General features: G+C 38.9%; 1 protein-coding gene across 1 annotated transcript in view; it reads right to left on the reverse strand.

The window, feature by feature from the left end:
- Positions 1-25,708, reverse strand: part of CCDC81 (coiled-coil domain containing 81) — a 71,176-nt gene that overhangs the window by 15,734 nt on the left and 29,734 nt on the right. The window contains exons 5-10 of the mRNA XM_027848295.1: positions 24,106-24,185; positions 22,001-22,116; positions 17,253-17,370; positions 7,932-8,025; positions 7,358-7,504; positions 4,729-4,833 (exon numbers count right to left, since the gene is read on the reverse strand). Of these exons, the coding sequence (XP_027704096.1) occupies positions 4,729-4,833; positions 7,358-7,504; positions 7,932-8,025; positions 17,253-17,370; positions 22,001-22,116; positions 24,106-24,185 (660 nt within the window). The remainder of the gene's footprint in view (positions 1-4,728; positions 4,834-7,357; positions 7,505-7,931; positions 8,026-17,252; positions 17,371-22,000; positions 22,117-24,105; positions 24,186-25,708) is intronic.

A 25,708-nucleotide genomic window follows, 5' to 3' on the forward strand; every position in this document is an offset into this window, starting at 1 on the left:
AGAGTTACAAATATATGAAATATTTTTAAAAATACAAAAATATATCCTGACCTTAAGGTGCTTACATTCTATTAGAGGAAAAAATAAAACAGGCACATAAGAAAATATAAAATTTATACAAAGTTTATACAAAGAAATATTTGTGCTGAGCCTGGTAACATGCTAGGAATTCCAAGAGTTAAAAGTGGAGAGAAAGCGCATGTCAGGCATAGGGAACAGGCTTTCCAGAGTCACAGAGGCAGGAGATGGTATGCTATGTATAGAGAAGGACAAATAAGCCACTTTGGCTGAACCACTGAATACATGAAAGCGAGAAACACAGCACACCTGCAAAAGAGCTGGAGCTAGACTATGAAAGGCCTAACTGCCATCCTGAGGAGGAAAATAATAGTAAGTTAAATCACAAAATTATTTTTAAAATTATAAAAACATTCTTGTGTTAATGACATGATTTACACAACTGGTCCTTCTAGTGTTAACCTTTATGAGCCTCCATTTCCCTATTTGTACTTCTTAGATACTTTTATCAAGGTGTCATCTCTCATTCATGTGGGTACTACCGCCAGTAATAAAGAACACAACATAGACATTCTCAGCCATCATATGACACTCTCCTCCAATCAACCACAGGGGTTCCATCCAATATGCTGGAAGACTTCCTCTAGATCTCTTTACATTGTATGAATATCAATGGAGCATGTAGGCTGTCCATCAGTCATTCCCTACTCTATGTCATTAAACCATTTTTTTTAACCATACATTTCTCTGACACTATCTTTTATACCTCTTTTCCCATGAAATTTTTCATAATATATTATAGCCTGTTCATATCTACTTTGTATATTCCTCTTCATTTTCCTTTGGGTGATTCTTAATTTCAGTTCTTTGGATACTATGCTACTCTTTGACTTGCATCTATAAAATAATCACTAGAATAATATTGGCATTAAAAATATGGGCATTGCATACCCTTTGACCCAGCAACACCATTTCTAGGTCTATATCCCAAAGAGATCACAAAAATGGGAAAAGGACCCAATTGTACACAAATATTTATGGAAGCTCTTTTTGTGGTGGCAAAGAATTGGAAATTGAGAGGATGTCCATCAACTGAGGAATGACTGAACAAATTGTGGCATATTATTATGATTATAAGAAATGATGAGGGTAATGTTTTCAGAAAAACCTAAGAAGACTTAAATGAACTGGTGCAAAGTGAAGTGAGTCGAATCAGGAGAACATTGTACACAGTAACAGCAATATTGTATGATGATCAACTGTAAATGACTTAGCTATTCTTAGCAAGACAATGATCTAAGACAATTCCAAAAGACTAATGATGGAAAAATGCTATCTAACTTCAGAGGAAGAACTGGTGGATTCTGAATGCAGAAGCATACTTTTTTTTACGTTTTTTTTCTTGGGGTGGAGGTTTGGTTTGTGTTTTCTTTCATGACACTAATATGGAAATATATTTTACATGACTGCACATTTATAACCTATATCAAGTTGCTTGACTCTTTGATGGGGGGGGTGAGTGGGAGAAAATTTGGAACTCAAACTTTTTCAAAATGAATGTAAAAATTGTTTTCACATGTAATTGGAAAAAATAAAATATGTAATGTGACAAGAAAAAATATATATGCTCATTTGGTTCAGGGAGAAGTGTGAGATCAGTAAAGCATTATCCAATTTCCCCAAATATACCTAACCCATTCTCCTCTTTCTGAACAAAGATATATATATATAATTATTGATGGATAAACCCTAGAATTTGTCCATTTCCCTGCATGTCATAGGAATAGGATCTTGACATGTGATTTCATTGGTATGGAAAGCTAACTAGGGAGGAATTTCTTTCCTAATGTAGGTTGACACCTTCTCTTCAATTTATAGTCGTAAGAGAGCTGCCTGAAGAACTAAAAGTGTAAGTGACTTAGCCAAGGACACAGGTATTATGTGTCCTAACTTCAAGGACAGCTCTCTATCCACTACACCATGCACTCTGCATAACACACTATAGATCAGTTGTATACCCTAGATCTGGAAAGACAGGCATTCTTCATTCCACTGATTTTTTTTTCTGAGTGGGTAGTTAAGACAATCTCCTTTGATTACGGATCTTATTTAGGAGGCTCTTCAATGCTCCGTAGCAAGATAAAATCAGTACAATGTCATCTACAACAGCATAAGATGAAGGACCTTACCATCTAAAATGAGTCCCGTTTCAATATTAGAATCTTCACCGGATATTCTCCATGGCAGTGACAAACATCTTTGAAAAGCATACACCTCTCTGTTTAATATTAATAATCAAAGGGTCATGAAACAAAGTTATCTTTGTTGTTCTTTCTTCCAATGACCCTTGTACATTTTTAGCTTTGCCCAGGAGATACCTTGTTGAAGGGTAGACTTGGTGCAGTGAATAGAGCACCAGGCCTGGAGTCAGGAAGAACTCATCTTACTGAGTTCAAATCTGGCTTCAGACACTTACTAGCTGTGTAACCCTGGACAAGTCACTTAACCCCATTTGCCTCAGTTTCCTCATCTGTAAAATGAGCTGGAGAAGGAAGTGGCAAACTACTTCAGTATCTTTGTCAAGAAATCCCCAAATGGGGACACAAAGAGTCAGTCACAACTGAAAAAAATGACTCAACTACAACAACAACAACAAAAATATAAGTCCCTTGAAGTCAGGGACTATTTTTTGTCTTTGTATCTGAGAACTTATCATAGTGTCATGTACAGAGCAGGCACTTAATATTTGTTGAATTTATCAAATAGTCGCACAATCTTCCTCAGATCCATATAAATATCTCAGTATGTTGACCCACTAGAGTCAAAATTCCACACTGCACTCAAAGCCTTTTCTGAGTACTGTGACAAATACTGCAATATTCTGAAGCACCTTGCCTTAACTACCTTTTTTTGCCATTAACTATTAATATGATACAATTCTGTGGTTTATTTTCTGTTGTGTGAATAATCAAGACAACCTGTTTGTAAGTATACAGGAAACTATTACAGTTCTCGAGTTCCTCTCTGATAGATTCTGAAATGGCATGCCTCAAGGCACCCCTTCTTACAGAGTCATTATTCCTTATCCTTGAATCTGCAAGCTGGGCATCTGCAGCCTGAGCTACGGGTTGGCATATCTATAAATCTACCTCTATCTCTAGTTATTTATAAATATGGTAGAAAGTGCATTTCCTGAATTCTGTTGAATTGGCTCTGCCTGCATGTGACAGACAACATTTTTTTTAACTTCTCTTGAGAGGTGATAAATCTCAAATTTGGATCTATCAAGAAGCACAAATGTTTCATCACAATTTCTACTTCCAACATAATCCTACAGGACATCTACTGAAAAAAAACCAAATTGTTGGGACATGTGGGTCAGCTCTGGGATATAAGTAGTAATATCCTTACTATACTGTTGCCTTCTTTTGTGAAATTTAAATCTCTACACAGTGACTGATATCACTTTGCCTGTGATGTCACTGCTTTTAATACTTTCATGAGATCTTTAAAAGTCTTAAGTTCATTGAATCAGAGATTTGAATTTGAAAGAGACCTTAAAGATAATTTAATCTAATGCCATTATTAGTTTATAAATGAGGAGACTAAGGAATAACTTGTCCAAGGTCCAAAGGAGGTAAATAACACATCTTTTGACTTTAAACCCAACTTCTTTCCATTACAATAAAATGTGAGTGAATCAGGGCATGATGAATATAATGCTCTTCCATCAGTAAATTTTTCTAAAACAGGCAATAAAAATGGATATTGAGTTTGCCTCAGAATTGACCAGGAATAATGTTATTGTAATATATGTCCTGGTCCTAAAAACCATCAGCCAAAGAGCATTCTTCTATTCAAGACACTCTGTCTTGTTTTCTTCAAGATAGGAGGAAATTCTCTCTATGTAAGAATCTCAGGAAGCCGACTGGCTGACAACATCATTCTTCAATTTCCTCCAAAGCAACCAATTTTAAGTCTATCTCACCTCCAAGGTAGAAGCCATACCCAATTGTTAGTTGGTCATACTTGCGAGAAAGTGACACTGCCCCAAAATGTTCATACTAAACAGTGTCCGAGCTTCATCACAAAGAAAGGGTTGCATTGGATATCAGTAAATAGTAAACAGGATTAGCAGGCCTTAATATAACAGTCTAATTTATTACTGCAGATTGCTTGGGCAAAACCCTGTTCTGTAAAAAACATTATGGTATAGAAATATAGGAACTCAAAAGGAATGAAAGACCAGCTGACACTCCAACTCACAAAAAATAAAAGCACTAACTTTGAACCACAGCATCTCTGGCATTCAGACATAACAACAAAAACTATAGCAAGGAATGTAAGAATGATGAGGAGAAGGATAAAAGTATATCATTGGACACTCATAACATCCACATAACCACCTGGGGAGATACATACTACAGGAACTATTATCCTCATTTTTCAGATGAAGTAACTGAGGCAAAATTTAAAAAAAATTTTTTTTTTAAACTCAGGCTCAGAGAGGTTAGGTGACGTGCCCATGGTCACATGACTAGGAAGTGTCAGAAGAGTGATTTGAGCTCAGATTTTCCTGTGAGAAATGAGTAGAAAATGAAACCAAGGGAAGAGAGGCACAAATTAAAAGGGAAGGGAAAAGGAGAAAGAGAAGCGTATAAGAAGTAAAGGGAAGAAAAGAGGAGGAAGTGAGGGAAAAAGAATACTTACATAAAACTCAGGTTTCTCAATCCTGTGGCTTCTGATAGCTTCGGCAACTCCAAGATTATATGCAGCATTTTTCTGATTTTGTTCTCGAATGGCCAAGTTTTTAGCCTATTAAAGAAAAAAGAAATATGTTCTGAAATATGAATCTGAAAAAAGGCAACTCTCTGAGCAACCAATGTTCAGCAAAAGCCTGTCTTTTAGAAACAGTTATAGCCCATTAAAATGACACCATAAGTAACCAGAAATATTCTCTTCTGAATTTAATTAAGCAATTATTAAATACCTACTGTATTCAGCATTGGAAGAAGAAGAATGATAAAATAACAGCATTGAAAATATATATCCAGCTGGTGCTGAACAACAGGAAAAGACAGAGAAAAGGAGAGAGGAAGGAAAAGATTGGGGGTTCAGAATTCCTTCAGCAAGGAATATCTTTTACAGTTGCAGACTGCAGTTTGCATTAGGAGCTTTATAAGAGTCTAATTACTGATTATTTAGTATTTAGGCTAAGTGAAGGCAAATAATGAGGAAAGTCTCCATTGATAGACTCCCAGGCACCATGAACAGGTGTAACAGTCAGGCAGTTTACTGTGGAAATAGCAATATTCAAGGAAAACCTAAATAACTAATGATCTCCACTTCAACAGGTACTGAGAGCAAGTGAATGATTCTAGTGACTAGCAGATGTTGTACAATGTTTTGTGCTTTTTTCCTGAGGCAAATAAGCACTAAGAACCTACAAGGTACAGGTTGGTCTTCTTATTGGAAGATAAAAGCCCTAGAAGACATTGATTCTGGACAAAACCCTACAGCTGCTTCTTTGTGGGATATTTTGTGATCAATTTTTAAAAGGAGGCAATTGTGACAAGTTTTAACTAGGTCAATAAGAGCAAATATGACAGATTAACTTCATTTCCTTTTTTGACATTCTTATTATTAGACTGGTAAATTAGGTGACCACTAGGGACATAGTGAGGCATTTTGAAAATTCTCTAACAATATTTCTGTGGACGAGGTAGACAGTTGTAGAGCTAGGTGACTTTACGACTGAGCTCAGAGAGTGTCGATTAATGAAATGATCTCAATCTGGAAGGAAGTCTCTTAGTGGAGTGCTAGCTACACAGGTCTGTGTTTAAAACCCATTCCTACTTTTTGTTTCTACTTTTTGTCAGTGACTTGGATAAAGATATAGCTGGTATGATCTTCAGATGGCACAAAGCTGAAAGAGATAGGCAACTGGATGAAAGAATTGAGATTCAGAAAATTAATAGTGATAAAGCTCAGATGAGCTAAGGCTAATGAAGAAAGTTAAAGATAACAAAAAGGAGCTTTTAGCTATATCACTACTGGAGAATCAAAGATGGAAAGGGACCATTACTTCAAGAGATGGAATGTTGGTAACCCAAAAAAGAGAGAAGGGAGAGCTACTCAATATTTTGCATCTATTTCATCTGCCATGAAGAATGGGCTTTGGGCTGGAAAGGGAGAAAACAAAAAGGGTCAGTAGGTAGTTGATAATTAAGGTTATCTAAGGGCATGGTGTATAGGGGCTAGCCTGTAATTTCATTCATATAGGGAATACCTGAGGAAGAAAATTCCCTCTACCAATGCAGGTCAGCACCTTCTCTGCAAACTAGAAAGTTACCTGGAACACAGAGAGGTTAAGTGACTTGCCCATGTGTCAGGGGCAGGACTTAAATGGGGTCTTTCTGGTTTCGTGGCCAGTACTTTAGTCACTATGCCACACTGATAAAAAGTTAAAAGGAGCACCTAACAGCCCTTGATGAATTTAAATCATATGGCCCCCATGAACTACATCCTCCATTACTTTTCTTTTTAATTGCTGATACGATTGTTGATCTCCTGTCAGTGATCTTTGAAATATCATGGAGGAGGGGAGATGTACTGCAGGATAAAAGAAAGCAAATATTACCCTGATTTTCCAAAAGAAAAAAAAAGAAAAAGAAAAAAGCAGAGTCTAAAAAGTTGTATGGAGTTTGACTTCAGTATATGAAAAATTCAATCCCTACCCTCAAGAAGCTTACAATCTACAGGGAAAGAATACATATATTTATGTGTATATACATATATATGTAGGTGTACAAAAAAGACTATAAAAATAGAATGTGATAAGTACATCAGAGACTCATAAAGAAAGTGTTATCGGGAATAAGTGGAACAAAGATGAATTTTGTGAGGGAAAACACAGAAGGCTTCATGGAGAAGATAGCACTTTAACTGAACCAGGAAAGATGAGTAGGTGTTAAATATGCAAAGATAAGTGAGGGTAGGGAATGGCATGGGCACCTTATACATCTAAACCTATTCTGAATCATAGCTTTGGAATTCTTTTAGAGCAAGAAGGGACTTTTGAGATTAACTAGTCTGCAATTGTTGTTGAGTCCTTTCAGTTGTATCTGACTTTTCGTGACCCCATTTGGGTTTTCTTGGCAAAGATACTGGAGAGGTTTGCCATTTTCTTCTCCAGCTCATTTTACAGATGAAGAAACTAAGGCAAACAGAGTTAAGTGACTCAAAATGTCCGAGGCCAGATTTGAACTCATGAAAATTAGTCTTTCCAACTCCAAGCCCAGCCCTCTAACAACTGTGCCACCTAGCTGCCCTGGGATACCTGATGTTTATAGAGGGCCTCCTGGTCTTTTAGCATTTGATATTGCTGTATGATCCGGTTGTCTTCTATTTCCTTCCTTTTCCTCTCTTCGCTGCAGTATACTGGCACATTGCGTTGGGCTCGTTGTAAGCATACATAGCACATCTCCTAAAAAAGCATATTGAAAAAGATATTGAAGTCACAGCCTTTCATTCCTCCTCCCCTTCATACAACCAGTAGTTTTGCAAGCTCTCAAAAGGTTTGTGGTCCCCAAACACATTTTATGGAAGAAAACTACTTACTGGTGACAATTGCCAATAATGAAATTTATTTTTCACATGGGGCCACAAAATATTTTGGGTTTAATTATTTAGGAGTCACACATCCAGCAATTAATATGTGATGACACAGAAAAGGAATAGCAGGGTCTGTGAATTAGTAACTCAAATTATTGGCTCAGTTTTTGTGCCTATTGTCTGAGGCATCTCATCTAAAACCTAATAATAGAAAGAAAATAATCATAGCACTCTCTTTGAAAAGCAGAAAGGAGATACTAAGGAGAATCATGTTGTTAGCTTGGTTTTAAATATGCTACCTGTCCTGCTTTTACGTGGCCCTGGCAAAGTGGGACGATAGCAGTTTTCAGCTTCGTGTCCATATCTGGTTTCGGAGAACCTGGTGATTTTAATCTAGAAAGATGAAACAGATCATCAGTTTCTCTTGAATACAATCTCTCCTCTGCGCTGAATATTTATTTCTTTGCATTCTGATGGAAAGCAAACTTCTGCAGAGAATTACATGATTGGAAAGGATTTTGGAGGTCATTTAGTGAAGTCCAACCTAACCCTGGCACAGGAACGTCACCATCAGTATTTTCACAAGTCATCCTCCAGCCTTTACTTGAAGAACTCCACTGACAGAGCCCCACCCTCTGCCCACCCACCCCCTTCGTCACTGAAGAAGCTATTTCATTTATAGACCAGTCTAATTATTAGGACATAGAATTTTTTTATTGAGCCAAAATGTGCCTGCCTGTGATGTCCACCCATTATTCCTAGTTCTGCCCAGAAAGTCAAACAGGACATATTTAATCACTCTCCAAAAGAACACCCTTTTCCATATCTCAAGACAGCAATCACATCCTATTCTCCTGCCCCAAGCCCTCTATTCTCTGGGTTAAGCATCCCAAGCTCCTCCCACTGTTCCTCATGTGACATGACTATAGTGCACTCACCCATCTTGGTCACTCTCTCCAATTCCTCCAGATGTGGAATGATCAGGACAGAGCAACTAATCTCCTTATTTCTGACCACAATGCTTCTTTCAGCATAGCTAGGTGGTGTAATGGGTAGAGTGCCTGGCCTGGAGTCAGGAAGACTCATCTTCTAAATTCAAATCTGTCCTCAGATACTTACTACCTGTGTTACCCTGGGCAAGTTACTTAACCCTGATTGCCTCAGTTTCTCATCTGTAAAATGAGCGGAAGGAGGAAATAGCAAACCATGCCAGGATCCCTGCCAAGAAAACCCCAAATGGGGTCATAAAGAGTCAGATACAACTGAAACAACTCAACAAATGTCTTTCACGCAACCTAATATTACTGATTCATCTTTTTCACATGAACTGCTTTCTAACCTTGCTGCCCACATCCAGGACTTGTGTAGTTCATTTTTTGAGCCCAAGGGTAGAACTTTACATTTATTTATCCCTTTTAAATACTGCTTCTCTTGTTCATAATCTTTATTTTGGTACTATGATATTTTGATGAATTTGTGATAGCATCAAATATAGACATGACTCTACCAGTGCAGATCAAAATTCATCCATGCCTGTAAATGAGATATCTATAAAATATAACATGGGGCCTAATACATAGTAAGTGACTAATAAATGAATGTTCTCCCTTTTCTCCCTTCTTATCCAGTGTCATTCTGGTCCGTGCCTTCCTGCATTCATAGATGACCTACCAAATATTGCTGGAGGTCTTTTCCTCTAGTTCTTTTAATACAACAGTGACACCAGAACTCATTAACATCTATTATTGGACAGTTTAATTTGCTAAAATAATATTCTTTATACTGATCTGGAAAATGCCTTTCTATGGCCTCCTTTATAATGAACACAAAATATAAATAATAATAATTGATATTTCTGTAGCATTTCACAGTTTACAAAGCACCTTCTAACAACCACCTACCATGAGGTAGGGAAAAAATAACAATAAGCCATGTTTACTGTACCTACCATGCTGTCTGGTTTACTTACAATAGCCTGTGAGGTAGATTAGTTGTCAATGGAAAATTATGACCGTTTTAAAGACAAGAAGACTGAGAGTCAGATAAATTAAGTGACTTACTTAAGCTTATGCATCTAATAAATAACAAATTCAGAACTAGAGTTCAGGTTATCTGACTGCACCATTCTCTTGCCATTACTATACCATGCTGCCCTTCATATTGCATGTCAATACAAGTCAAATCAACAAGTATGTACAAAGCACTTATTATGTTCCAGGCACAGTGCTAAGTGCTGGGGATCCAAAGAGGGGCCAAACAAAAAAAGCTTCTACTCTCAAGGAGCTCACAGTCTAATAAGGGGATAAGACAACATGGAAAACTGTTGTCATAAAAAAATATACAGAGGATAAATTTGAGATAATCAGCAGAAAGGGGGATCAGAAAAGGCTTCTTGCAGAAGGTGGGATTTTAGCTGGGATTTGAAGGAATCCAGGAAATATAGATGAGGAAGAAAAGAATTCCGGGGATTAGGGACACCAAGTGAAAATGTGGAGCTGGGAAATGGAGTATCTTCTTCTCAAAACAGTGGGCAGAATACATAGAAGAGAGCGACCTGTAAGAAGACTGGAAAGGTAGAAAGGTGCCAGGCAGCAAAGGGCTTTAAAAACCAAGGGGTAATAGTGAGCTACTGGAGTTTATTGAATGAAGGAGAGGGGTGACACTGTCAGACTCACTGTGCCTCAGGGAGATCAATTTGATAGCTAAATGGAAGATGGACTCAAGTTGCAGTTAATCACAAAACCATGCTGACTGTGTCCATTACAAATTTCTAATTACAAATTTATGATATGTAATCTCAAAGAGGCCCTCAGTATGACAAGAAAATCCTTTTATACCTCCCTAATTGATTCACTATCACAATCACTACCAAATCTTTCCAAACCTTATCCCTCACCTTCCTCTTAGCTGAGAACTCTGCCTCTTATTGCACTGAAAAAACTGAAGCCATCCACCAAGAGCTCCCTCTTCTCACCACCTCATCTCATATCACTCAGACATCTTCTGCTATGATCTCCTCCTTTACTCCATCTGACAGGAAGAGGTGGCCCTTCACTATAAAACTGTGCATACCCTTTGATCCAGCAATACCACTACTAAGTCTGTATCCCAAAGAGATCATAAGAAAGGGATCAGGACCCACATGTACAAAAATATTTATACCAGCTTTTTGTGGTGGGCTAAGAATTGTAAATTGAGAGGATGCCCATCAATTGAGGAACGGCTGAACAACTTGTGGCATATGAATGTAATGAAATGCTATTGTGCTATAAAGAAATGATGAACAGGCAGATTTCAGAAAAACCTGGAAAGACTTACGTGAACTGATTCTGAGTGAAGTGAGCAGAACCAGGAGAACATTATACACAGTAACAGCAACATCGTTCAATGACCGGCTTTGTTAGACTTGGCTCTTCTCAGCAATACAAGGATTTCAGACAACTCCAAAAGACTCATGATGGAAAATGCTATCCACATCTAGAGAAAGCACTATGGAGTCTGAATGCAGATCGAAGCATACTATTTTCTCTTTTTTTTTTATTTCTTGTGATTTTTCCCTTTTGTTCTGATTCTTCTTTCATAACACGACTAATGTAGAAAGATGTTTACTATGATCATACATGCGTAGCCTACATCAGATTGCATGCTGTCTTGGGGGGGGGCGAATTTAGAACTCAAAAATCTTATAAAAGTGAATACCAAAAACCAAAAATTAATTAATTTTAAAAAAGAGGTGGCCCTTCTCCTTGCTAGGGTAGATCTCTCTACATGCCTTCAAAAAAAAAAAAGAAAGAAAGAAAGAAAAAGAAAAACCCTCATTGGATCTGTCCATCCTGGCTAACTATCATCTTATATCATTCCCACATTTATTTCATGGCTAAAATCTTTGAGAAGGCTATTTATAGTCCATGTCTCACTTGCTCCTTAACTCTCTGTAGTCTGGATTCTGACCTCATCATTCTGTTGAAACTGCTCTCTCCAAAGTTATCAATAATCTCCATTCCCAAATCTAATGGCCTTTTCTCAATACTAATCTTTCTCTTTTTTTCTGTGTAGCCTGTGACACTGTCAATCATCCTCTTCTACTTGACACTCTCTTCTGTCTAAGCCAGGTGTGGGGAATCCAAATTTGGAGTCAGTCAAAGGGCCACACTTGAAGACCTCGACAGCCACATGTGACCTCGAGGCTGCAGGTTTCCTACCCCTGATCTAAGCTTTCATGACACTGAGCTCCCCTGGTTTGCCTTCTACCTATCTGACCACTCTTTCTTGGTCTCCTTTCCTGAATCTTCATCCAGATCTTGCCTTCATCTGCTTTTTGAAATGTGAGATGTTTCCTGGTTTCCAGGTCTACAGCACCACTCCTGTTTCTCCATGATTCTGCAATGATTACCAGCAACAGTTCAGCAATCCTGTTTATATATTCTTTCCATACTATGGTATAAAATATAGTTCGGACCTGGTGACTCGAATTCATGGAAGCCAACGATGAGCTCCGTATACCTGTCTTCTCATTCTAAGGCTCTTCATTCCATCTAGTCCAATCTGCTCCCTTCTTTCCAATATGAGAAGCATCTTCCTGACAGCGTATTTGATGTGCAGTGTGTTCTTTAAGCATTTCTTTTGTCCAAATTGATTAGTTACCTCTCCCCTCCCCCAACTTCAATCTCTTGAACAGAGTGCCCTAGTCCATGACCATTCTCAGTAGATGTATAGTGTTAGACTTGGAGGCAGGAAAGACCTGGGTTCTAACAGGTTCTAGCACCACCAACACTTATTAGCTGACTACTTAGCCTCTTCAGAAGCCAGTTTCCTCTGTCTCTAAAGCGAAGTAATGTTCTACTTATTTCAGATGGTTGCTGTGAGGGTCAAATAAAATAGATTACTTCCAGTGCTTTGCAAACCTGAAAGTGCTAAACAAATGTCAGCTATTACTATTGTACCCCTGAAGGGAAGAATTATATTTCAGCACAAGCTAAGAAAATTACTTTCCATTTTCCCAGTCTCCTATAAATACAAACACACCTTAACCAAAGCAACACAGCCAAGGCGGCAGGACCCTTTGAAGTGACTTAACATCTATAATACTGTATGATCACATTGACCACATTACCATTTTCGGCCAACACAAACATACACAGAAAAGCAACCTGACCGTTGAAACCACTAACATGGCATGACTAGAGAAACGCAGTTGGAAAGCTCACCAACCTCTCAAAGATAATCCTCCCTCAACCGAGGGGAGGTACAATGATCATGGCTCAATTTAGATTTGGCTTTGCCCTGAGAGGAATGTGGGCTACATTAGTCTGTGGAAAAGAATCCTCTCCAGATTAATAGCTATTTGTCCTTAAAAAACGGCAACGCTTCGAATCCCATTGGACAGCTGTGAGTCAGCTTCCTTTGCTTTTTAAATAATCTCTCCATAGAAGAACAAGTGGGAGTCAGGTTTGCATAAAGCACCCAACTCTCCCAGCCAATATTCATAAAACTAGAAATGAGCTGCACTCTGTGAAATGGAACAAATCTGTAAAATGGATACTCACCAGGTCCTCCATCTTTTGAACAACTCAAATCCTCAATATTATAATTCAAATTCAATGTCCCTTACAAATTGCATCAATTTCATAAAAGAGAAATTTCCATTAAATGTTTAATAGCAATTCACATTTTATCAAAGCTTTATGCAAAGCTTGTAAACTGCTTTTCTCACAGCAACCCTGAAAGACAGGAGGTGGCATAGTAGACAGAGTGCCTGACCTGGAATCAGGAAGACTCATCTCCTTGAGCTCCAATATGACCTCAGACACTTACTAGCTCTGTGACCCTGGATAAGTCACTTGACTCTAGTTGCCTCAGTTTCCTTATCTGTAAAATGAGCTAGAGAAGAAAATGGCAAACCATTCTGGCATCTTTGCCAAGACCACCTCACACGGGGTCACAAAGAGTTGGACATCACTGAAAATAACTGAACAACACCACCACTATCCCCATTTTTCATAGGAGAAAACCAAAGTCCAGAGAAATTCTTCCATTTGCAAGTGCTCCCCCCCACCAATTACTTTTAAATATATGAATAAATATACATATATTTATTTATCTCTCACCCCCTAGTTGCACACAAGCTCCTTCAGAGCAGACTCATTTTTGTCCCTGTATCACCAGAGCCTAGTATAGTGCCAGGCTCACAGTAACATTTCAGAAATGCTTGTTTGAACTGAACTAGATTCCTCTGCTACTGGACTCCCCCAGGTGGTACCACCTTGTCATTAACCCCTTTTCTACCACTGGGAATTTGACACAGGTTTCATGTCAAATAAGCAGGGACTGAAAATTTTTAAATACCGAGGGACTATTTTACTTAATGTTGATGTCTTCAAGAGAGCATTTGTATGAACGTGAACTTTCTCATTTCCCAGGAATGGGAATATTTAGCTTACCAGTTTTGATCAGTCTCCACAGTGAATAAGGAAGAATTGGTGCCTTGGTTCAGAAAAGGATATTGTTAACTTTAGGATAAATGGATATAGCAAAATCAAAAGAGGAATACAAGAGATTGCTTTAGTAATCTAGGTACAAGATAAATCTTGATGATGATGCTGATGACAAAAAATAGGGCAGTAAGGACAAATTTTACCTAGGTCATACATTGGGTCTATATAAATAGCACCCAATAAATCAATTAACAAGAATTTATAAAGCACATTCTTTGTGGCAGGCAAAGTACTAGGCTCTGGTGACACAAATACAAAAATGAAACAGTTCTTGCCCTCAAGAAGCTTACATTCTAATAGGAAGGAGAGGAAAGACAACATACACATCTATAAGCATACACCAAACACAAAAAAATCAGTTATAAGACAACTGGGGACAGGAGAGAGGCAGTAGCACCTGGGGAAGGGAGGAACTAGGAATGGCCTTATTCAGAAAGTGATGTTTAAGCTGAATCTTGAAGGAAACCTCAGACCCCCAGAGACAGAGGCAAAGAAGGAGTCTGTTATAGTCCTGGGGTATAACCAATGTAAAGGCATGGAGATGGAAAGTGAAGGATTGTAGATGAGGAACAGAAAAGAGGCCAGTTTGGCCTGATGGTAGAGTACACAGAGTGGAGTAATATTTAATAAGCCTAGAAAAGCAGGTTTTGAAAATCAGAATATACATAATTGTAATGTTTAGTAACAACTTTGGACAACCTTGTAATTCTTGTTCCTTGACAAGGTACTTGTATATATCAGGGGTAATGTTCAAAATTTTCATCTCCTCTATGTAACTTATTCACTTAAGAATTTTATTCCTCCTCTTCTATCTAGAAATAAATCCAAGTCTCTTTCATCCTTAAAAACATTCACTTTGACCCTGCCATTCCCCCAACCTTTCATACGTATCTCTTTTCGACAGCCAAACTCCTTTAAAAAAAAGCTCTCTATACTGCTTGTTCCTACTTCCTTTCTCCTCACTTCTCGACCTTTTGCAGTCTAGCTTCTGACCTTATCACTCAATTGAGAAATCTTCAAAGTTACCAATGAACCAAAAAGAATTACCAAATCCAATGGCTTTTTGTCAGTCATCCTTCTTACTCTGTCTGCAGCACTTGACACTGTTGGTCACTCTCTGTTCCTGGACACTCTTATCCTCTCTGGGTTTTCATAAGACTGTTCTCTCCGGAATCTCCTCCTCCCTTTCTAGCTACTCCTTTTCAGTTTTCTTTGCTAAATCACCTATGTCCATCCCCTACCTCTGAGGATACCTTGAGGTTTTGTCCTGGGTTCGTTCTCTTCTTTCTTCTATCTAGAATCTCTCAGTCATCTTTTTAGCTTTGATGGGTGCAACTATCATATAGGCAGATGACTTCCAGATCTATTTATCTGAGACTAATTTCTCTCCTGAGCTAGCACAACTCCAGTGGCCTTTTGGATTTCTCAAACTGAATGTCCTTTTGGGATCTCACACTAAGCATATACAAAACAAAACTCATTATTCTTTCCCAGAAAAACTCACTCCTCTTCTAACTTTCCTATTTTTGTCAAAGGTACCACCAACCTTTCAGGTTCTGAAACAGTCATTCTCAATCCTTCACTTCTCCTTCAACCTCCAGAACTATTTGGTTTCCAGCCTTGCTCATTCAACCTCTCACACTTATCCCCTTCTTAAATGGCCACTAACCTAGTTCAGGTCTTTTTTGCCTTTATCCTGGATTATTGCAATATATAACCTTCTAACTGATCTCTCTGTCTCAAATCTTTCCTTTCTCCAAGTCATCCTCCAAACGACTTACAGTGATATTCCTGAAACACAGATAGTATCATGTCACTCCCTTACTCACAAAACCATAGTGGCTTCCAACTGCTTCCATGTTTAATTATTTCTGCGAACAGAGAAGAATCAGTCTATAACTATAACTGCTGATGCAGTCTAGGGGTGCTAGGAATCCCAAAATGCAAGTGCACAGAGCGGGTTATCCTCAAAAGAATTTGACCACCCTTCTTTCAGTCCAAGTAGCAAGTTTATTATAACACCAGTTGGGTGGGGGAGATTAATAGTGAGTCTGCAGTATTTGTGATGCCAATACAAGCCGGCCAGATTCTAAGAATCTGCACAATTTAATGGGGGTACAATTGATATTTTTATACAGAAAGACTGTGAGAAAATTTGGATGAGATTAAGGAGTGGTAAGGAGCCTGGGTTGGGCCAGGGGCAAACAATGAAAGACTAGGCTGGGTCAGAGGGCCACAACGAAAGCACAGTTGAAAGGATTTTTGACTGGGATGGGCCAGAGGCCTCTGGAGAATGCCAGGGACAAGACCCTGCGGGAAAGGCCAGGACCTTTTCGGGGTCCATCATTAGTGCATCATCAGTACTACAGATTATTCATAAAACAGATATCACACAGCTACTCATGGCAACTACATAAACGATGGCATATAGCTGATGGTCAATAATGTTTGATTAATGTACTACCCTGAACTCTCAAAAAATAATAACAACTTCATATACAGGACTTTGCTTTTTACATAGTACTCTAAATACACTAAATCAAACCGCTGTTTAAGGTAGGTAATTCAAGAAGTATTATATCCTGTGACCCTGGGCAAGCCACTTAACCCCATTGCCTAGCCAAAAAAAAAAAAAGAAGTATTATATCCATTTTATATCAATGAAAACAGAAACCTGTAGAATTAAATGGTCCAGGTCAGGTCACATATCTAATATATGGCAAAGCTAGGACTCAAATCCAGATTTTCTGTCCCCCTACTAAATATGATACTCTTTCTACTTTAGAATGGTGTCCTTTTATTTATATCACCTTGTCCAGAAGTCCTGGACCAAGTTAGGAAGTGAGATCCCCTGACCTAGCATCACAACGAGGAGTCATGACCATTATAAATACTATCCTAAGTAAAAATACTCAGGAAGGAGGACTAAATGTGGTCCAAACATGAAATTAGGTCACAAAGCAAAGGCTTAACCTCAGTTGCTGTCAACAGATTATGCTCCTAACCTTACTTACTGCCATGTGAAATGTTAGATTTTTTTTTAATGATTCATTCTTTAAGTGTACTAGGGAAATGCCAGTTTTTTAAAAAAAACAAACCCTTTAGGACTCTTAGGGAATGACTCACCTTTCAGGAGCTGGCTTCAGCTGATTGTTCTTCTCTACTCTGTCTATCAAGTTGATGCCTGTCACTTTGACAGGAGAGATAGCTTGCCTAGCCCGGAGCCTCTTGGCTGAAATGTTCTCTGTAAAATGAAGAATAAAAGAAAGTAGATAGAAGTCCCTGAAGCAGATTTTAAAAGGCATTTTGAATATTAATTTTCTACTCATACTTGCATAAGTAAAAAAAACTCCATAATTTGTAGAATGCTGGATTCTGAGGCTGGAAGACACTCTCATCATCTTAAATTGTTCTTTTTTACCCATCATAGTAAATCAGCAAATAATTACTGTGTGTCTACTATACTGAAGGCACTGGAGGAAATTCAAAGATTTACAAGACAGTGCTGCCCTCAAAGAGCTTATAATCTAGTTGGTAATATAAGATATGAGTATATGATAAGCTAAATAATAGTAATGGATCAAAGCTGTGAAAGAAAATTTGTTGTTGTTGTTCAGTTGTGTCCAACTCTTTGTGACCTCATTTGGAGTTCTGATGGCAAATATACTGGAGTGGTTTGCCATTTCCTTCTCCAGCTCATTTTACAGATGAGGAAACTGAATCAAACAGGGTTAAATGACTTGCCCAGTGTCACATAGCTAGTAAGTGTCTGAGGCTGGGCTTGAATTCAGGTCTTCCTGACTCCAGGTCTGGTGCTCTATCTATGCACCATGTAGCTGCCCTAACAAAAGAAGATATGGCTGCCAATTGAGTGCTACAGATATTAAGTGTTATGAAAGGAGAGGAGGAAAAGATTGCTTCCTGGAGGAGGTAGGATTGGGCCTTGAAGGAAAAGTAGGTTGTTGAGTCAGTGCATAGCAGGGAAGGGATACATTCCAGGAAGAAAAGTCATGGTGTGGACACAACGACCAGCCGTAATTTCATAGGACTCATGATAAAGCAAGCTACTCACTTCCAGAAAGAGAGGTGAGGGACTTAGGAGTGCAAATTGAGGCATATTTGGCAGGGAACAAGATGAGGAGGTGGGAATTCGTTTTTCTGGACTGTATATCTATGTAACAGGTTTTGTTTTCTTTGCTTTCTTAGGGGAGGAGGAGAGGCAAGGGGAAGAGGGAGGTGGGAGGAAGAGAATATGAACTTAAAATTAAAATAAAAATGGATTTAATCAAAGTAATGTTGTGAGAAAAAGCACAACCCATGGCAGTATAAATGAGTGGATAAGTTTGACTGAAGTGGAAACTTTCTATAAGGGAAGCAGTAGGAGCTAGAGATTATGGAGCACTAAGGAAGGAGGTTTGGGGGTGGCTAGGTAGTACAGTGGATAGAGGGCCAGGCCTAGAGTAACGAAGACTGGAGAAGGAAATGGCAAACCATTCTACTATCTTTGCCAAGAAAAACCCCAAAAGGGTCATGGAGAGCCAGACACAGCTGAAAAATGACTCAACGACAAGGAGGTTTGGACTTTATCCCCATAAATCTTTGTTGTATGTTTGTTGTACAGGCAATGGGAAGCCATGGAAGGTTTCTGAGCCAGGGTTTGAGTTGATAAAAGTAGTGCAGGTCACAGAACCTTTCTTCATCCAATACAGAGGGAGATTCTCTACAATGATTATGGTTTTTATGCAACCATCTAGTTAGAGGTACTTTTAAGAAGAAAATAAAGCTGATGAAGGGAGTTTTAAATCTTACATTAGTATTACCTGACCTGAGAACAAAGAAGTTTAATTTTAAAAGCAACTTAGGTAGAGTGGTGACAAATGAATCATGAAATTGCAACACTTCTCATCCTCTTCCTGAAAAACCAAAATTGTAGTTCTTACATCTTCTAAAAAGCATTTCTTTACTACTGTTTCAGAAATGAGAGAAATATTGACAAACACAAAGAGGGAGGGAGGGCAGGGAATGAGAGGCCCAGTTATGGCAGGCAGGACCTACCTAAAGGGCAAAAAAATTTTCCCTGCATTTTCCCAGTTATTCTGCCTAAAATTTTCAACTATATAATCACAGAATCTAAGAGCTGAAAAGGATGTTGGAGGTCATCTAACCCATCCATAGAATACTCTTTTGAGTGAATTAAGGCATTGAAGTTCCAGAAAATTTAGGTTAAAAAGCAAATATTTTAACTCAAGACAACTCACTAAACTATTATCATCTTTTAACATCATAGCATGCCTTAGTATTATTATAGCCAATGATGCAGGAAGGCTATAGTGAAGGGGCCAGGCGATAGTTGGTTTGACAATGGATGTGGAGATTAGGAGAGGCAAGGGTAAGCATCCAAGTAAATGAGGACAGCAGAATTGGGTATGCCAGTATGGGGTAATGGGGATATCATGGATAGCCCAATGGAGGCAGGGAGCAGCTTATGGGGTTCTGGATATTGGGATAGGAAGCAGAAAAGGTAGAACCAACATGAGAAGGAGGAAGCCAAAGATGACTTGGATCTACGTGACAATTATTCTGTCTATTTAACAATTTTGCCAAGGGTCAGCCCTGGCCTGAGCTTATATGAGTCTGTATCTATATACACACAGGCACTACACTTATAGTTCATAACTTACCAAACTATGTAAATCATTAAATTTCATTGCAGAACTAGAATCTAAAGAGCTCAACATTTATTTGAATGTGCTCTAAGGAAGAAGAAGAGTAATGTAAAAATATTTTTGGCCTGTTTGATATGTATACATGTGTGTATGTATATATATTTGCTATATATATGTATATTCATTTGTTAATTGCGTAGGGTTTCCAGAGTCTTAAGTACATTATGGGGCAGCTAGGTGGCACAGTAGATAGAGCTCTAGCCTTGGAGTCAGGAGGACCTGAGTTCAAATCTTGCCTCAGATACATGACACTTACTAGCTGTGTGACCCTGGGCAAGTCACTTGACCCCGATTGCCTCACCAAAAAGGCAAAAAAAAAAAGTACATTATGATGTAGTCCAAAGGGAAATGAGTCTATTATCAAAGAGACCTTGGTTTTAGATTTAGCTCTATCACTAACCAGCTATGTGGCCTTAAACAAGCCATTCAGTCTCTTTGGATCTCATTTTTCTCTAATATCTAATCTGTAAATAAGGGAGTTGGGGTTGGACTAAAGCAGGCAGGTGTTCTTAACCCAGGGTCTAGTGAATTTTTTCATGTATTTTGATAACTGTATTTCAATACAATTGGTTTCCCTTGCAATTCTATATATTTTATTTCATGCATTTAAACCATTATTCTGAAAAGAGGTCCTTAGGTGTCACTAGACTGCCTAAGAGGTCCATAACAACAACAAAAACAACAAAACATGGACTGAAAGACCTTAAAGGTTTCTTCCAGCTCTAACATTCTATGCTCTAAGGTTCCTTCCAGTTCTAACACGTTGTCGACTAACATCTTCTCTTCGAAAGTTGTTTCCAGCTCTAACATTCTATGTTCTAGGGCTAGCCAGCTCTAACATTCCATGTTCTAAGGCCCCTTCAAGACCTAGTGTTCTATAAGGTCCTTTTCAGCTATCATATCCTGAGGTCCTCCCTATTGTAACCAGGCTTTTGGACATGCCTCATTTGGCTAGATTGTTGTTGTTCGTCCTTCATTCTGGAAGAAGACCATGACACCAGGAAGGTGATGTCATGACTTGCAAGAGAATTGGATTTAAGTGAGCCAGGGCTGTGCCTCATTTGGCTAACAGGGAGGCCAACAATGCACCTCTACCACGTGGATGGGGTAACCTCCTCTGATTGGCTGCCTGTGTCTTTAAAAAGAGGGCAACTAAGTTTTTCTGTCATGTTTTCAGCTGAGCTCCTGGCTGCTGTGCCCGAAGGCATACTATGCTCCCTTCCTCTGCTCTCCCTCTTTTACCCAAGAAATTGCCTAGGGGTGTTTATTTCTGCTTTGTGTTATTTGTCCTCAGTTTTAGGTGTAGGAGGATCGCCTTGTGGAACCAGGTGTCCAAACCATCGTACTGTTGGAGTCACAATTGCAGACAGGGTAGTACAGCCACTCAAGGCTGGTGCAGAAGTCCTGAGAAGCCAGAATGCCTGAGGCTCAAAACTGGGGGGGGGAGGGTTGGACTTGAACCTGAAACTATGCTCTATGGGAACTGAGCTAAATTATGCATCTAATTCCCTTCCCCTCCCCAAAGACTGAGGTGGTAGAGGGGAAAAGAGACACTGTGCCTGCCATGTATGGGGAGTGTGTTTGTATATACATATACATATATATATATATATATATATATATATATTTGTGGTACACCTTCTGAAGTAAACATTCTCTTTTTAAAACTTCCACAGTTGTTACACTACTTTGACATTCTATAATGCTATAAAGTTCCCTCCTGTAAGATCAGACTGCCTCACATACTTCTTCAAAAAAACAAAAACCTTTCCACAGTCATCTTGCTAGCCTTTGACCACTTCTGATACAACCTCTGCCCTATTACTGTATCCGTTGACCTCTGAACCAGAAATTCTTCATGGAAAGGAAGGGGTGCTCAGCTCAGCTCTAAAGACAGGCAAGATGTGTCTGATATGCTTCTCTCTCCCTCTTAATCATTTGACCTGAAAAGGGACTAAGAGTATGACAAGAGGCTACTTTCTAGAGGCAAGTGAAAGAAAGAGGTTCCCATTGGAGAGAAGGGAGACAATGACTTATCAGAATTCTGCATTAAAATTAATTTGCTGCAGATACAAGAGTCACTCAGTAATATCTTTCAATATCAAGTGATAAGGAATAACAGAAGGCACACAGACATCATTCATGTACCTCTGACTTCTTCTTTTTCTCCCTGGTCTTTGTTCTTGGACTCCAGAGGGCCACTCGCTTCAACTTCTTCGATGGTTTCTATAGCTGGTTTGGTTTCCTGATCCTTGGGCTCAATCCTAGAGGTAAGCCAAAGATATACCTATCTACTATGGAGAGCCCCAGAACAGGGCTGTGTGCCCCCTTACCTCTTGTAAACTGCTCAGATAGATAGGAATTTAAACTGAAAATAAAGTCGTTAGAAAGGTTGAGTACTGTTGCTCTTTTAAAAATCCACCTGATCCACGAGGCTACATCAGGAAGCACAGAATGTCACAGCTGGAAGGGACTTTAGAATACAAAATACTAGAACGTAATAGAGAATATTTTTAGAGCTAGAAGAAACTTTAAAACAAAGAATGGTAGACCACAAACATAGAATGTTCGAGCTAGAAGGAAACTCAGAAAATAGAATTTTGGAACACTGGACGCAGAACTGGAAGGGACCTTAGAATATAGAATATTAGAACATAGAACAAAGAATATAGAACTGAAAAGATGCTTTTAACACAGAATATTAGAACACAGTACACAAAGATGGATGAAAGCTCAGAATTAACAATATTAGAACACAGAAGGGACCTTTGAGATCATCTAGTCCAACCCCTCATTTTACAGATGGGGAAACTGAGTCCTAAGAAGGTCAAATAAATAGCTATTTTGTGACAAAACAGAGACCAAAACTAGGATTAAGCTTCATTTTCTGTCTCCTGGCACAGAATGCTGCCCTCCATGACGGGCATGACTCTACTGTCACAGACACTATTATTACAAAAAACAGACAGCTATTTTTTCTTTTTTTTTTTTTTTAATTTTCACTTGGAGTTTCTGTTCTCCTGTTCCTCTTTTCTATTTCATTTTTGGTGCATAACTGGAAACTACAAGAACACTATGGAAATGGGTGATTGCTAGGTAGCTTTAGGAAAAGAATACATAGCCTTCTAGAAAGAACACTGTTAGAAACCATGCCCTCTCCTCCCCACCATATCACACCTGCTCAAAAATGTACACACACACACACACACACACACACACACACGCACAAAATCGTAAGTAAAGAGTCCTGTGGAACCATGCTGGTGACCACAGCAATAGATTTACCTTTGGATCAGGGGATGTTGGGGAGGGGGGCATCCCCCGGTGAGGTCTGGGGCCAGCATCACTCAAGAAGAATACTTATGTACTGACACATGAAATTAGCATTTTTCAGTGGATTGACAAATCCATTTCTAAGTCCACTAGCATCTTGAGGCCCTCACCATCTCGGATGCCTTCCTGTAAAGGGTATCAAGACTCAGGGGTGGGGAACCTGTGGCCTCAAGGCCACATGTGGCCTTCTAGGTCCTTCGGTGCAGTCTTTTGCCTTGAGTCAAGTTTTATAGAACAAATTCTTTTATTAAGGGGATTTGTTCTATGAAGTTTGGATTCAGTCAAAGGGCTGTAGTTGAGGATCTAGAGGGAGGGCCACATATGGCCTCAAGGCTGCTCCCCACCCCTGGCAGATACATCCAGTTCTTCCAACCTATCCTCTTATGATATGGTCTTGAGACCATTCACCATCTTGGTTACTTTCCTTTGGAGGGTTCTTTAGCTTATCAATGAGTTCTCTAGCTTGCCTTCCTTAAATGATGTGTTGGAGTATCCTAGGACAGAGTAGAATGGGACTATCACCTAGACATTGTACCTCTCTTAATCTAAGACAATAACAACCAAAACTAAAATAGTGTTGGAAGGTTTGCAAAGCACTTTACGTACATTTTTTTCATTTGATCCTCATAACTACTCATACTATCCCTTCTCTCCCTGATCTCTGTAGACCAGCTATAGCCTTCACTTCCTCAGCCAATATTGAGGTTCAAGTCTCAGGAAAGATCTGAGCTGGACTGGATGGAATTTGGTTTTAAGGCTGGGAAGGGAATAATGAGGGTGGGTTAGAGCCTAGCCAGTCAAAGCAATCTCCCTGAAATTAAAACAAAGGGGTCAGAGCAAATGGAGTAGATGTGTGTGTGTGTGTGTGTGCGTGTGTGTGTGTGTGTGTGTGTGTGTGTGTACTAGAGATGTGTACTCACCTTGGGAAAGCAAACACACTACAAGGATGCTGTGCAGTACCCTCTCTGTTAGACATCACTGAGTCCGTCGTCCCAGGCCTCTGTACCACAATGACAGTGAAAGGTTAAAAAGTGCTCATCTATGCCCCAGAAAATAAAGATTGAGATTGTTTTTAACAGCCTAATAGAAGTCAGTAGCTATAGAAGTTGCAGAATAAACTAAAAGACAAAGGTCACTGAATCATGCCTAGTTGCTAATTTTTTTAAATCTTTTACAATTTTTTAAAAAATTTGCATTCTAATCCCCTTTCGTGACATCCATTGAAATACTTGAAGACAGCTATGCCATTGTTCTCCTTAGTCTTCTTTTTTCCAGCTAAACATTCTCAGTTTTTTCAACTGATTCTCATATGATATGGATTCAAGGCCCTTCACCATCCTGGTCACCCTCCTCTAAACAGTCTCCAGCTTACCAATATACTTCTTAAACTATGGCGCCCATAAACAAACGCAGTACTCCCAATGAGTTCTGAAGAAAGGGGACTACCACCTCCCTATTCAAGGAATCTCTTAATGCAGCCCTTACTATATTTTTTGCTTTTTGTTTCTTTTTTGTTTGTTTGTTTTGTTTTTTGCTAAGCAATGAGGCTAAGTGACTTGCCCAGGGTCACACAGTTAGTTAAGTGTCAAGTGTCTGAGGCTGGATTTGAACTCGGGTCCTCCTGACTCCAGGGCCAGTACTCTATACACTATACCACCTAGCTGCCCAACAAAGACCAAGAGTTCATTAGTTTTTTGGTGCATTTAAAAATAATCTTCTGAGATGTCTATTACTCACCAGACTAACTCAAAGGGTCATAAACACTTGCTCTAGAACACCTGTTCTAACATGTCAAGTTCCTTTTGGATCCTGACTGTCCTCCAATGCAATGATTATTTCTTCTAGTCTTGTGTCTTTTTTAAATATGATGAGCATGTTATCTTTGCCTTTTTTCACATCATCAATAAAAATGTCAGTCTAATGTTACATTAGACTTAATAATCAAATGTCAGAGCCAGAAGGGACTTTTGAGACTTTATAATCCAAGCCCCAAATTTACCAGGTGAGAAAATCTGAGGCCTAGAAAGAAGTAAACTTGTCCAAAGTGTCTAACCTAGTTCATGATAGAGCCAGGAATATCACTTAGGTATCCTGATCCTTATCCTTGCTACACATATGACCTTGGTTAAGCCAATGAACTTCTCTGGGTCTCAATTTCATCAGTAAAATAAGGAAGTTGGACTCTAATGGCCTGACTAGCATCATTCTATGAGGTATGGTTTTCCCTCATTTATGATTTATCTTCAGTTGGCAATGGCTCATGGGTATAGTGAGAAGAAAAAAGCATTGAGGTAGGAGCTTAGAAATTTGTTTGGATCTTTGCTCTGCCACTTTTATTACTTATGTAACAATGATCAAATCTCCGTAACTTCAGTTTCCTCATCTACAAAATAAGAAGCCTAAACTGGTCACTTCAAATTCCAAATTCTATGTTCCTAAACAAAAGTTACCTACCCAACAAGCCTCTCCACTAAGTAATTAATAAAGCAAAGACCCATTGGACAGCCTTAAGGAAGTTCTCAC

This window comes from Vombatus ursinus, unplaced genomic scaffold (genome assembly GCF_900497805.2).
Source record: "Vombatus ursinus unplaced genomic scaffold, bare-nosed wombat genome assembly UNPS02005659.1, whole genome shotgun sequence".
NCBI classification, from domain to species: Eukaryota; Metazoa; Chordata; class Mammalia; order Diprotodontia; family Vombatidae; genus Vombatus; species Vombatus ursinus.